Here is a 15,609-nt window from a genome sequence, read left to right as displayed (position 1 = left end):
ATTTCTTTCCTGATGAATTTCTATTTTTTGGAATGCAAATATTCTGAAAAATTTTATCTTTCATAGTTTGGTGTAGAAAGGAAATTTCTAATGTTTGAGAAATAAGGTGTTGTGTTTTTTGTTTAAATGTTGTGATGTCAGGTTGTTAGGCATGATCATGCTTTTGTATTTTCTGCTGTGAGATTATTTTCAAATTTACTCTTATTTATGTCTCGGGATTGTGTTAGTATGCTGATCTGTTTCAGTTTTATAATCCTGTTTGGTTAACATCCTCGTTTCATAAATGTGAAAGCTAAGACTCAGTTGTTAAGTAACTTTTAACATTAGAGAACAATTCAGGAGGGAGCTAAATTTGAATCCAAGACCTTTTGATTGTAAAACTGTTGTTCAAAGAATGTTAGTAGCAGAAGGATGGGGAGCTCTAGTATGCAGGGCTGGAAATAACTTCTGTTCCTGAGACAGTCCCCAACTCCCACAGAGATCACCACATTCTTATCTGAGTTAGGTATATATGTTTTCTAAGGTTAGTAAATCACTGAATTTCAACCTTACAGGTTTTTATAGTTTGTGAAAATGAACCATACAGACTAAGCAGCTTAACTTTCTGGTTAGTAGCAAAGCAGTATAATAGTTTCTACTTTGAGTAGGTGATATTTGTGTATGTTCCAAGTTAAAGTCAAACAGTACAAAAAGATAGGTGTCACTTTCCCAGCAGACCCGCTTTCCAAAGGTAACCAGTTGTCATCAGTTTCATTTGTACACCACAGATATTTTATGTAAGTGCATTAAATATATATTACAGAGCCTTCCTTTTAAAAAATACATATATATTTATATCATCGTTTAAGCCTGCACGGAATTCTGTTATATGGCTGTATTAATTTGTTAAAAGTCACTAATTAGCAGCCAAGTAAGTTGTTTCTAATATTTTGCCATTAAAAGACATGCTGGCAAGGCAACACAGTGTTGCAGTTAGAGGTGTGAGCTCAGAAATTCAAGTTCTACTTGCATTAAATGCTAGTGACCTTTGGCACATTGTTCTCCTTTTCTTTGTTTCCTCATCTGTAAAATGGGCTGGTGCTTACCTCATATGACTGTCATGAAGAGGATGGACACATCAGTTTTTAACATTTTTTTGTTATTGTTATTAAATTATATATCTCCAGGTATGTCATGGACATTATTACTGGCAGTGCAGTTTCTGGCTCAAGCATTTGAGATTTTCATAAGATGTTGGCAAATTACTCTTGAAAGAGGTCATCCCAATTTTTACAACCATTGCCCTGCCCTGCTTTCTAACAGATGAGTGAAATACCATAATGACTGATATCATTGTAGAAACATAGCTGTAATTTGCCTTTTTTTTTTTTTTTTTGGTAAGATCATAAAGAATTTGCCATTTTTTCCATTTCTAAATATGTTCTAAAATAGATTTGTCATTTCACTTTAGACTTAAATTACTTTTTAGGGTATATTGAAAAAAGTTCACTGCTTTAGAAAAAAAATGAGAAATCCTGAAATTGCTTAAGCTGTGCTCTGGGCCAGATGTAGGCTTTATGCTAAGATCTTTTACAAAGGATTAACAGATACAGAATCTCCAGCATCTACAGAGATTAATCAACTTTTTTTTAAGATTAAAGTTTGGTAATACTAAGAAAAAAGATTGTTTAAAAAGATTGTACTTTCTCCTTATTTAGATATAAGCCAGTAGTTGCTTCAGGCGTCCTATAGTTATTAGGGTGATTTCCTCTTGCTAATTGTTTCCCAGAATAATTTTAGCACCACTTTGCTTTAGTTACCCCATCCCATGCCAAGAAGCATCTATTTAGGAATCTTTGCCTCCACATAACTGGGATATTTTAGGCATGGTACTCTGACTAGCAGCTTAAGTTCTGGCCATGAGTTACTGACACCTGTTGAAAAGTGCCAGTAGTTTTAATTTCTAAAATTTCCAGAATTTTTTACGTATGTCAATTATGAGATCACTTAGTGGTGTATCTCATTTCCTTATTCATTAAGCACATATTTAGTAGTTGTCATGCAGCAGGCAGTATTCTAAGATTAAATATTAAGGAGATTTTTATTTGCAATACAGCTATCTTCTGTAGTGAAAATTGGGACTTCCTGTGTATGACAGCGACTGTATTTCTAAGAACACATTGCCATGTTAGATTTTTGCAAAATCCTGTAGACTTTATTTATAGTGCTGTAGAGGCAGCTTAATTTTCAGGCTAACAAACATTAAGAATTAAAGTAAGAGCACTGCTTTGCAACATAGGCTCTCTTTGATTATAGGAAGCATATTTTGAAATACACTGCTGAGTAGGATATAAGATACACTTGATGTGTTAATATTTAATTCTATCTTAGAGTGTTGAATCTGAATTCTTCCTGCTTTTCATATTCCTTAGTCACATTTAAGAGAAAAAGTTCATAACATTGGGCAGTTGATGAAGCCTGTAGCCCATTTTGTTACTGTTTTTTTTCTTCCCTTTTGAGACAGTTTTCCTAGTGTGAATTAATGATCCTCTGTAAGCATCTGTTTCAGTGATTGAGAATTTCAGGACCCTTTACTATTAAGTGATGGAAAATGGTGAGGAGGCAAACCTGGCTGAATTACTCTTTGCACCACCACCCTCCACCCTTTCATTTTTGACAGCCATTAAGTATCTTGCCGATGATATGTTTAATATATATTTTCTGTACATCACTGGAACGAATGATCACAGTTGTTAATTCAAAGTACAATGAGCAAAATTCTCATAAAATTTACAGATTCTTATTTTAAAATGTACAGTCTGCAAAAACATGAAAATTAGAGTTAACTTACTCTGGATTTTCTTTTTAAGCTAATTAAAAAGAAATTTTACACTCCCACTGGCAGTATATAAGAGGTGAAGCTCCTCTGTATCCTCACCCGCCTTTGTTGTTGCCATTATTTTTTATTTTAGGTCTTAATAATGTTCTGTGATGTCTCGTGGGTCTAAATTTGCATTTTCTTAATGACTAGTGATGTTGAGCATCTTTTCTTGTTTGTTTTTACCTTTGGTATATCCTTTTCTGTGAAATTTCTTTCTCTTAAAGTTTATTTATTTTGAGAGGGTGCTTGCATGCACGTATGTGAGTGTGGGAGGAGCAGAGAGAGGAAGAGAGAATTGTGAGCAGCCTCCAGGATGTCCCCACAGAGCCCTAGCCGCCTGCCGGGCTTGGTCTCAGGAAACTCTGAGATCATGACCTGAGCTGAAACCAAGAGTTGGACACTTAACCGAGTGAGCCACACAGGTGCCTCTTTAACTAGACTTTTTTACTTGCATTTTTAGAATTCTTTATTCTGGTCTAGGTTCCTATCAGATGTGTCGTTTTCAGGCTCCCCCCCCCCATTTTGTATCTTTACATTCTCAGTGAACTCTTTAATAGAACAAAATTTCTTAATTTGATAAAGGCCACTCATTGCCTTTTTTTTCCTTTCTGGGAAATGTTTTTGATGTCCTGTCTAAAAACTCTTCCCTAGCTTTAGGTACTAAAGGTTTTCCCCTCTGTTTTTTTCTAAAAATTTTATAGTTTTACATTTAAGTCTGTGATTTATTTTGAATTACTTTTTTTTTTTTTAAAGCGTATTTATTAGATAGTGGGAGCAGGGGCAGAGAGAGTCTGGAGAATCCCTAGCAGGCTCCGCATAGCCAGCGTGCAGTCACACGCAGAGTCCAGTGCCGGGTCAAACCCCCCATGAGATTGTGATCTGAGCCAGCCAGGCACTCCTGAATTACTTTTTATATAATGTGTGAGGTTTAAATCGAGATTCATATTTTGTGGATGATATCCAGTCACCATTTGCTGAAAAGACTATCCTTTCCCCTTTGTTGAGTTTCTTCATCCTTTTGAAAAATCATTTGGAGTATGTATGTGGATTTATTTCTGGGTTCCTGTCCTGTTTCATTTATCTGTGTATTTTTCTTTCTGCCACACAATGTTGACTATTGTAGCTATGTTATGTAAATCTTGAAATTGATTGGACAAATTCACCCCACTGTATTCTTTATTTAAACGTAGTTTTAAGGGCACCTGCGTGGCTCAGTCAGTTAAGATCAGGTCATGATCTTGCTATTCGTGGGTTCGAGTCCGGTGTTCGGCTCTGTGCTGAGCGCTCAGACCCTAGAGCCTTTTTAAGATTTTTTCTTTTTAAGATTTTAAGATTCAGTGTCTCCCTCTCCCCTCCCCCACTTGTGCTTTCTCTCTCTCTCAAAAATAAACATTTAAAAAGATTAAAAAATAGTTTTAGCTATTCTCATTCTTTTGCCTTGCTAAAGAAATTTTACAAAAATCTTGTCAAAGGCTATCCAAAAGACTCAGTAGGATTTTGATAGGCATTATGTTAAAGTTTCTTTTAAAACTAAACATAAAAGGGTGCCTGGGTGGTTCAGTTAAGCATCCCACTTTTTGATTTCAGCTCAGGTAATTGATCTCATAGTTCCTAAGATCAAGCCCTGCATTGGACTCTGTGCTGACATCCTGGAGCACAGATGCTTAGGATTCTCTCTCTCTCCCTCTCTCTCTGCCCCATCCCACTTGCATGCACATGCACGTACTCACTGTCTCTCAAAATAAAGATTGAAGAAATAATAAACATATGCTTACCGTGCTATCCAGCAATCATACTTCAGGACTTTTGCCCCCAGAGAAATGAAAACTCTATTCACCAAAAATCTATATACACAGATATTTATAGCAGCTTTATTTGAAACAGCCTCAAACTGGAAACAACCAAATATCTTTCAATAGGTGACTGACAAAGCAAATGGTATATCTATTCCATGGAATGCTACTCGTGATAAAAAGGAACATACTGTTGATAACATGCAGCAACTTGGGTGGATCTCAAAAAGAGTTTTAGGCTGCTGAACCCAAAACTTCACATACTGTATGATTCTATGTATATGACCCTCTCAAAATGACCAAATTGGAGATGAAGAACAGTGGTGGTTGCTGGGACTTAGGAATGGGGGTGACCATTAAAAAGGATAGGAGAGGGAGAGCTTTGTGTTGATGAACTAGTTTTGTATCTTATTCACTTGCAGTGGTGGTTACACAAATCTGCACATGTGATAAAATGGCATAGATACATACACATTGCATCAATGTCAGTGTCCTGGTTTTGATACTGTATGTGAGATGTCACCATTGGGGGAAACTGGTTAAAGGGTAAGTGGGACCTCTCTGTACTATTTCTGGGACTCCTGTGAATCTGTAATTATTTCAAGATAAAAAACGTTATAAAAATATTTAAGTGCTTTTCATGTGCTATGGGTGTGCTTGAATTTATATCTATAAAAACATGACTTGTATTTTACTATAGTCATGGACTTTTTTTTTTTAGTCATGGACATTTTAAAAGAAATTCATCTGGCAAAATAGATTTTTTTAATTCTATGTAAGGGAAAATAAATAAAGGAAATATCAATGTAGGAAATGAAGGAAACATACACAGTTAACGTACTCTGTAAACTGGAGTTTCTAGGCTGCCTTTTTTTTTTCCTTTTATATTGATACATAGCTTGCTGAAAGAAAAATGTGAATAACACTTGTATTTCTACTAAGACTATTTCAGTCATAAGATACATGTTACACTGTATCATTGTCCTGAAGTTAGTGTTTAAAGTATAACTGGATAAGTGCTTTTCAAGTTCCTGAATTGAAAAAACTATATATATAATGCTTCTTAAGCCTCAGCTTTTCTAAACTACTCACCTGTAAAGGTGGGCCAACACACCTACTTTTATTTGGTACAATATGAAATGCTTGTTAGCACAGTACTTGTCATGAGATAGCAATTATCATATAAAGCATCTAGCTGAGAATCCATTGTTAATGGGGCTCTAAAAATGGAAATTTACACATTGATTAATATCTGTGCCTGAGTATTCTTAGACATACTTTTCTTGCAGTGAATAATATATTCTCTAGCTTTTGCCCAGAGGCGGACTCTTTCCATAGTCAGTGATCAGGGTAGGAATGGAATGAGTATTTGATGGAACATCAAAATGAAAAAGTTTTCTGGTGACAATTTTTACTTACAAATAAAAGTGCCAGGTTTTTTTTTTTTTGGTATGAAAATGATTTGACTATTTTGTGTCTTTTCCCTTCAGCTAATATTTTGGGGTATTTTTCTCACCCTCTCAAAACTAACACTGTAGATTATTTTTATAAATGGATACTGTACTTTTGTCAACCTTTCATAATTCTCATGTTAAAAAGAATAGGAAACTTTTATTTTCAGATTTCTTATAGGTCTTGATAAATCTTTCTTTTCATATGGTAGTTAAGTTAACTTTTTTTCCCTTTCAGATTTCCTCCTGTTTCATAATCAGCCGGAACAATGTTCTACGCACATTTTGTCCTCAGTAAGAGAGGGCCTCTGGCCAAAATTTGGCTAGCGGCCCATTGGGATAAGAAGCTAACCAAAGCTCATGTGTTTGAGTGTAATTTAGAGAGCAGTGTGGAGAGTATCATTTCACCAAAGGTATGTTTGTTGTGGATATTTTTATTCACTTTGTTGATTATTGATATGTGAAACAGAATTCTATAAAACAGTTTTTTAGGTTTGCATCTTCTTTGGAGACAAAGAAAAATTTCTAGATTATCCAGAGATCCAGTTTGATATGTTTTTCCCTTTAAAAATTCTGTAGGGGCTCCTGGGTGGCTTAGTCGGTTAAGCGTCCGACTTTCGCTTAGGTCATGATCTCGCGGTTCGTGGGTTCGAGCCCCGCGTCGGGCTCTGTGCTGACTGCCAGCTCAGAGCCTGGAGCCTGTTTCAGTCTGTGACTCCCTCTCTCTCTGGCCCTCCCCTGCTCATGCTGTCTCTCTCTCTCTCTCTCCTAGAAATAAATCAAACATAAAAAAAAATAAAATTCTGTAAGTGCACAGATATTTTCATTTACCTACTTTCATGGTAGATAAGTGTGAGATCAGGCACTACGCAAGTATTTCTGGATCTTAAACGTGTGTATAGGTGTTTCTAATTTGGGAATTTATAAAATATTCAAAATAAGGAGCTGTTAATTAGAAACTTGTAGGGATTAGATCTAATTATCTTAGCCATCTAGTAAATAGTATCCATAATTCTTGTACTCCTCAGCTCCACAGGCCTACTTGCTGTTTCTTGAAGATATCAAGCTTTTTTTTTTCCCTGTCTCGGAACTTTTTCACTTGCTGTGCTCTTCTCCTAAATATTTAATTACTGTCTGTCTCCCACTAGAATGCAGACTTCATGAGTGTCCTTACCTTATCTGCCTTGTTTACTGCTCTCTTCCTAGAGGAGCTTTTATTAACATCCCGTGAAACCGTTCTGAGACAGTGGTTTTCACTCTTGGATTACACAAATAGTGTATCTGGAAATAATCCAGGTTTTTTTGTGTTGCCAAGAAAGGATCTTTACAACATACACAGTTACATGTATTAACATCATTAATGCTTCGTTGAAAAACAGATACATTGACTTCAAAATGTATAAGGACTAATCTCAAAGGAAAAGTCCTTAAATATGATACAACACACACATATATTATATCTGTTTTAAAGGTCCGTTCCTGAACCTTGTATTAACCCATATGTGCTCCAGTTGTCCTGTTGAGAAAATAGTCCAGATACAGCTGTCTGGACCTCTCTGAGAACTGCTCTTAGAATTGGCAGTTTGGACAATGCTGGCTGGCTACCATGATGTGCTAAAGAAATAAAGAGTAGTTCTTTATTGCTGAAAAGGCAAGGGAATCTCTGATGAATAAAGCTAGGATCTAAAAGAGACTTGTTCAGAAAAGTCGTGTGGGAAAGGATATGTTTTAGGTGAGAAAAGTGAAAGTTTGTAATGAGAGCTAAATTATAAAGTTTCCATCTGCGGAATTTCGGCTGGTTTTAGAGTTACAGGTAGTGGCATTTATTGGTTTTAAGGAAATTTCTGTTGTGTTATTTCTAAGATGTAAAATGAAAACTTTACTGACAGGGAAATAGATGACCTCTAGTCCTACCACCTAGACAAACCTTTAGTGTTTTGGTACGTCTTTAAAATATGTGCCTATGTTTTACACAAATACTGCATTATATGTTTTATAACAAGACTGCATTTAAGAAAAGCTCTGTTCATAGCTTTACCATTTTTCATGGTTGCATTGTACAGTGACAGTCTTTTACCCACAGAATTTAAATACAAAATATGGAAACAGGTCATTTTGCATTCATATGTTTACTGTAGAACTACTAATACATATGATTAGAAACTGCTCTAGATAGATGTTCCTGGGAATGTCTTAATATATGTCATATGCACTATGTTATCTTAATAATAAAAAAGCTGTTAATAAAACCCTTAAAAAAGCCAAAACACATTTGGCCCATGGGATTTAAGATAAAGGATTATGGACCTGTAATTCATCGTTTCAATTATACATGCTTTTACAAGTACCTATAATTTTTCCTAATTTTTAAAATTTTAATTCCACTGGTCCTGTACAGTGCAACCATTAAAATTTATAAAGATTTCTCTACTTGGAAGGACTACAGGTTTATTTTCTTCTTTTTAAAAAATAACCACTGAATAAACATCGCTTGCAAAATCTTTTGTTCACATCTGTGGGTTTGGTTTTTTTTTTTTTTTTTTTAATGTTTATTCATTTTTGAGAGAGAGAGCACGAATGGGGGAGGGACAGAGAGAGAGAGGGAGACACAGAATCTGAAACAGGTTCCAGGCTCCGAGCTGCCAGCACAGAGCCTGATGTGATACTTGAACTCTCAAACTGTGAGATCACGACCTGAGCCGAAGTCAGACAGACGCTTAACCGACTGAGCCACCCAGGTGCCCCCCCACCTTTGTTTTGACTCAAGATTGTTTACTATGTGAAGTTAGGATACAACAAAACCAGTATTGCGTGTTCAGTGTGATCTTTTGTTCCCACCTGTAAGTTTTTCCTTAGTGTTGATGTTTAGGAATATAATTGATGGGCCAGGTGGTATACTTAAAGATTTCTGATATGCATTAATAGTTTGCTCTTTGGGGAGATAGTACCACTTTGCACTACTGGTGGAATTTTGTGAGAATATGATGTTTCCTACTTTTTATAGGCTTGCTTACTGAGATAAGTGAATGGAAAAAGGAGAAGTTGAGCTCTTTTCTTGAAATTGATATGTGTGACTAATCTTTAACACCCATAAGCAAATAGTGAGGGTGATTTGGCTTAAAAGGATAACAAATTTTTTCATAGTATGTGCAGAGTACTTTGTACCCTGTTAGGGACACTACAAAAGAATACAGGATAATCTGATATGTGAAGGTATGTACCAATAGCCACAAAGCAAAGCATACAGTTCAGGAATAATGTAAAAAATTATAGAGGGTGTGAGAAAGAAAATTTACTTCAAAAACCATTTCTAAGTGGGTTTGTTTTTTTTTAATGTTTGAGAGAGCACCTGCTAGTGGGGGAGGATCAGAGAGGGAGAAGGAATCCCAGGCAGGCTCTGCCCTGTCAGCCCAGAGCCTGATGTGGGTCTCCAACTCATGAACCTCAGGAACTGAACTGTGAGATCAGGAGTTGGATGCCCAACCGATTGAGCCACCTAGGCACCCCTCTAAGTGGGTTTTTATGATGTATCTTGTTTTATTTTGATAGTTCATTCTGTGGAAATAGAAATTCTAACTCGAATATTTCTATTGTTTGCTCTTATGCCGTTCTTGTGAGGGGGTTTTAGAACAAGTGTCAGACATACAGCTCAGTTGTAACTGCGTGCTTTCTGCCCTCTCCCCACCCCTCTGTTGGAACAGCCACTGGTCACCTCTGTAGAGCTTTCTCTGTAGGCTGTTTCCCTGGGTATATAGCCTGTGTTCCTTACTACACCTATACTGTTAACGTGGGCCTGCTCAACAGCAAAAATGGCCATACTTCATTTTACCTCCTCCTGTGCTAAACTCTGAACCAGACTAATCCAGAAGGAACTCTTGGGCCCAAACACCACCTTTTTAAAAAGTTGCTAACTCTTTACAAGCTAATAGCACACAATGAGTTTTCATTTTAAACCCTCCTTTCTTAGGTGAATGTACAGTCAATATTAAGTTTCCTAAGACCATATCATAAAAGTAGATTCGTTCTTTCCCTTAGGAGCAATGTTTTAATTGGGTCTTATTTTTCATAGCAAGGATGATAAGTCCTAGATTTGATCACAAAGTTATAATTTTAGATATAACTAAGAATTAATAAAAGTAAATTTCATAATTTATGTTGTAAGTCATGTGAAGTTGACATAAAGATAGTGCCTGACAGTCCTTGTAAATGGAATCCTAGGCTGCTGTAAACAATACATAACTGAAAAATACAGTGTTTCATTTTAATAAGTAACATAACATGCTAATCATAATTGAAGCCAAATGATTAACAACTTTCTTCACTACCTTAGAATTTGAGGTCTGTCGTATGATTTGGAAAATAATTTGGGAAAGTTTGAGTTTGTGTTGTTTTGTTCTCAAAAACTTTTCCATATTCTAGCCAGAGGAAGTTTGAATCATTCTATTTAGATTGGGTGTTTACTTAGTTTTCTTTTCCCAACTACTGCATCTCATCCCATGCAAGCATTGATTGAGATCTACCTTGGGGGAAAAATACCCAAAACAGGTTGAGGAGTATATTTTCTTGTGAAAAAAAGATGGGTTACCATTACCTTTCATCTGTTATTATGCCTTCCAGTCAACAGATAAACTCAGTGACAAAGGTCTTAAACAGGAAATTAACAGGGTTACTTAATTAGAAGTTTGGAATAGGAAGATTTAGGATTAGTTGAGTTCATTCAATGATCTCATTCATCTAAGGACTCACAATCTCCTGTTGGCTTCTTGTTCTTATACTTAGGGTCTCATGACTACAGGCACCTCCAGACTCCACTTGCTTACAGCACAGGAGGGAAAAGAGAGGGAGGCATTGTTGTTATTGGGAAAAATCTTTCTCAGAAACTGACATACTTTGCATTTCTTTCTTGTTGGTTAAACTGGGTTATGTGCCCACTCAAGAAGCATTAGCAAAGAGGAATGAGACCATTCTTCAAGGCTGGGAATGTTCACTCCCCAGACAAATACAGAGTTCAGCTAGCTTGCAAGGAGCAGTCGCTCTGGATTGGCAAAAAAAAGTGCCACCTATTCCTTCATGTGCTTACGATGGCAATCTGTGGGATGCCGTAGCTGTATAGCTGCTGCTGCATAGCTACCTTCATATCTGTGTTCACTCATGAATTGCTGCCAGTCTAGTCGTGGTCACCACAGATAGTCAAAATTTATAGGTAAAGGCACAAATAAAATAGATACAGGTGATTTATAAGGTAACTTAAATAATTAAAAGTATGAAGACACAAAGTGAAAGCTGCCCTTAAATTGCACAAAATACAAGCTTTGAGGTATGATTACCTCTAAAACCAAAAACATTAACTTTGTAAATTAGATTAATATTAATGCTTTATTCCTAGGTGAAGATGGCGCTCCGAACATCAGGACATCTTTTACTGGGAGTAGTTCGAATCTATCACAGAAAAGCCAAATATCTCCTTGCAGACTGTAATGAAGCATTCATTAAGATAAAGATGGCTTTTCGGCCAGGTATTGTTGACCTTTTTTATTTAACCCTTGAATTTTCTCATGTAGTATGAAACTGCAAAACCTATATTCTAGTTCCACTTGTTTTATTCTAACTGTACTATAGGGGAACCCTTCGAAAATAGGGCAAGACTTGAAGAGGCAGTGGTTCAAGGGAAGAAACCCACTTCAGTCGTGCATACGGAATTATGGCAGTCACCCTTTTTTTAATGCCTTTTCATCATCTTATGTAGTAGAACTGAGTCAGTTGAAATGTTGAAAACTGATTGGTACATGAATTTTTAAAATGTAGCTCAGAAAAGAAAATCGTAGGATTTAAAATGTTTTTCCTGAATACTTTTAGTGTATTCTTAAAATTCACTTCTAATGTGAGACTTTTATTAAATGTTATCTATAGTGTTGTTGCTTTAGATAGTGATTGACTCTAAATATGGATTCTACCAACCAAATTTCCGTCTGCATAGATAATGTATTTATCTGAATTCATGTCATTTTATAATTTTTAAAGCACTGATGAAATTTTATCCTAATTAAAATAATAATGTATAGGAGAGATGCCTCATATGGTAGTTTCTACTGAGGTGGTGTTTTAGTGCTTCAATTTATTTTAATATATGAACAGTGAAATTTTTGAGATCTAAGATTTTATTTAAAAGCAAGATGTTTAGGTAGAGGCTATGGTACTTGAATGATTTCTAACATGTGGATACTAATTGCATTTTGCTTAAGTAACCATTTTTTTTATTCTTGTCTTTTTAAAAGTAATGCATTTTTAGCATACACTGCTTGAAGAATATAAGGAAAACTAAAAATAAAACTAAAATGTAATCCCACTTACCCTAAAATAACCAACTCCTCTTGACATTTAGGGTGCTCCTTCCCAGTCATTCTCCTTCTTCATAAATGTCATGTTTATTAAGAAAACTGTTATCAATATTTATTCGTTATGTCCTTTTCAAGTCTTAATCACCTTAATGCATTATTAGTGCTTTGACTTTGTTTTGGAAAGCAAGTAGTTTGGCTTATGAGTATAGAAAAACAAAAGTACTTGAGTTTTGGTGGTACTTTGCATACATTATCAATCTTTCGGGACTGTAAGTTTAGATTATTCTGATTTTACCTTCCTCTGATCCCTAGATAATCTGTGACATAATCAAGCCTTCAAGCTTACCATTTCTTTTCCAGGTGTTGTTGACCTGCCTGAAGAAAATCGAGAAGCTGCTTACAATGCTATTACCTTACCTGAAGAATTTCATGACTTTGATCAGCCACTGCCTGACTTAGAGTATGTCCCTCCCTCTTTTAATTGTTGACTTGTCTACAAATAACATTATAAGTTTCCAGATGTATAATCTTCCTTGGAATGTTTTGACATCAAGTTAACATGAGGCTAAAATAAATAAGCTTTCAATTAACATAGTGTATAGTGTATAAATATGTATATGTATAAATATAATATAAATATGAAATATACAATCTAGAATTGCTTCTATAAGTAAGCTGTATAGATATCAACTTAAAGCTAAGATAGGAGAATTCAGATGTGCTTAGGCCAAAGCTTGTGAAAACTAAACAATTTTCCAGGTTTTTGCATATCACTAAACATGAACCATTGCTTCATGATTAATTAAGAGGACAAAGTTGTACAGAGATGACTATTATAGCAGAATACTATAGTGTATTTCTTTTTTCTCAAGTCCTCAAAATTCAGCTATCCATCACCATGACAGGGAATGTGCCTATAACTTTCCATGTGATTTAGTAGCACAGAGTGACAACCAAGAAACCCTTACACCAGACCCTATTTTATTTTTGGACAAATTTCTCTGCTTTGTAAAATGATCTAGGACTCCTGATTATGATTTGTTTGCGTGTGTGAGTATGAATTAATGCCAGGTGCTATCTAGCTGCTTTCCTGTTCCTTTTTCCTCTTACACTTCCATTTTTAAAAATGTTTTATCATGGAACTTTAACAGCCAAGTAGTAGATAGATTAGTATTATGAACCCCATATACTGATCAACCAGTTTCTTTAATTATGAATATGTTGCCAGTTTTATTTCATATGTATTTCCCCCAACTCAGCCTCCAATTCCCACTGGATTATTTTAAAGAATATATATCTTACTTCCTCTGTAAATACTTCAGTATGTATCTCTTGAGGTAAGGAATTTTCTAAATATATCCATAATAACATCCCATTTTTAAAATACATTACAGTGATTCTTAATGTGATATCTATTTGGCATTCAAGTGTCCTCAGTTGACACATAGGCCTTTTTCCCCCAGTTTAAGTTAGGGTCTATAAACGTTCTGCAAACTGCATTTGGTTGGTATGTTTCAGAAGTCTCTCATGTTTTTATTGGAATTTGTTTGCTAAAAAAACCCAGATGTTTTGTTTTGAAGCATTTACATTCTGAATTTGGCTGATGATATTCCACATTGTTTAATGTTACATGTTTTTTATTTAATATTTTTAAATAATGTGAGAGATTATTTGTTAGAAGAATAAACAGTCTCAGAAAAGCTGGGTAGCTAGCTCATAACACCTGTAAGTTTCACAACCCTGGTGAAAACTCATGCCTATCTCAAACATGCACTGCTAAGTTTTTTCTCTGTATACTGTTACCTTATGTAGTGATTTCAGCATATTCTATTTTGCCTGCTGGTCATTTATGGTTTTTAAATTTGCATACAAAATAAATTCCAAATCATTGTTATGATTCTTAAATTGTAGGGGTGCTTGGGTGGCTCAGTCAGTTAAGCGTCCAACTTCAGATCAGGTCATGATCTGGAGGTCCATGGGTTCCAGTCCCGCATCGGGCTCTGTGCTGACAGCTCAGAGCCTGGAGCCTGCTTTGAATTCTGGGTTTCCCTTGCTCTCTGCCCCTCCCCCACGCATGCTCTGTCTCTTTCTATCTCTCAAAAATGAATAAGCGTTTAAAAAAGAATTTAAAGAGATTCTTAAATTGTATTTAGTATCATATATTAAGACTTTTAAAGTATGATAATATGTGTGCATGTTTTTTCATTATAGAGAGAATTAGGATTTATATATACGTGTGTGTATATATATATGTAAAACACACACACATATGACGGTAAGACTTGAGACTAAAATGTATTTGAAATTCTTTTAAAGTGACATAGATGTGGCCCAGCAGTTCAGCCTGAACCAGAGTAGAGTGGAAGAAATAACCATGAGAGAAGAAGTTGGGAACATCAGTATTCTGCAAGAAAATGATTTTGGTAATAGAGAAACAGATCACTAGCCACTGACTAATAATGTTAGAATTGTTGTTGCACTACTAGTAATTTGAAAAAACCCAGATACATGTTACAGTCATGTTGACAGGAAAACAAAATTTCATCTCCTGTATTTTCATCCAGAAAAGAACTTGCTTTCCTACCAGTATATGAACCATCACTTCCATTTATGCACCAAACTTGATTTCTTTCTTTGCCTACTCCTGCCTCCCATACACCATGATAGAACCTATGTATGGATGTGTGTGAAAAATTCCAACATTGAAGTCATACCCACTTTTATAAACTAATCACTTAGGAACAATTTCATTATATCCCTACTATTCTTTTTGAATAGTGTTTAAAACAAGTTGCCAAAGTATTTTCTTGATGTAAGAAAAGAACTTGATGTAAGAACTCTTGATTGTAAGAGTTTAAGTCTGAATATTTATGCGACCTAACCTATACACATATTTAATATATTTAAGATAATTTAAATTTGGATTCTGCTCTTGAATTTGCTAGCCGTGCCCCAGAATCCGTTTATGAAATACAAATGCTAAAGGTTTAAAGTTTTTTTTTTTGTTTTTTGGTTTTTGGGGGGTTTTTTTGTTTTTTTTTTTTAAAGGTTTAAAGTTTAAACTAGATATTTTAATACTCAAATAAGGCTTCCATAAGTAGATGTGGCATCACAATTACAATAAATCATCAGCTGCTTGCTTTTTTTTTTTTTTTTTTTTTACAAAG

At 35.3% G+C, this 15,609-nt stretch overlaps 1 protein-coding gene across 1 annotated transcript in view; it reads left to right on the top strand.

Annotated features, from left to right (window-relative positions):
• The first annotated feature begins 5,103 nt into the window (after nt 1-5,103).
• Nucleotides 5,104-15,609, top strand: part of RAD21 (RAD21 cohesin complex component) — a 22,483-nt gene continuing 11,977 nt past the window's right edge. The window contains exons 1-5 of the mRNA XM_077778922.1: nt 5,104-5,199; nt 6,343-6,517; nt 11,491-11,620; nt 12,803-12,902; nt 14,759-14,865. Of these exons, the coding sequence (XP_077635048.1) occupies nt 6,374-6,517; nt 11,491-11,620; nt 12,803-12,902; nt 14,759-14,865 (481 nt within the window). The 5' untranslated portion in view covers nt 5,104-5,199; nt 6,343-6,373. The remainder of the gene's footprint in view (nt 5,200-6,342; nt 6,518-11,490; nt 11,621-12,802; nt 12,903-14,758; nt 14,866-15,609) is intronic.

The sequence above is a fragment of the Crocuta crocuta genome, unplaced genomic scaffold, assembly GCF_008692635.1.
Source record: "Crocuta crocuta isolate KB4526 unplaced genomic scaffold, BGI_CrCroc_1.0 scaffold448, whole genome shotgun sequence".
Taxonomy (NCBI): Eukaryota; Metazoa; Chordata; class Mammalia; order Carnivora; family Hyaenidae; genus Crocuta; species Crocuta crocuta.
The sequence above is the reverse complement of the archived record's forward strand: the minus strand, read 5'-3'. Positions and strand labels throughout refer to the sequence as shown.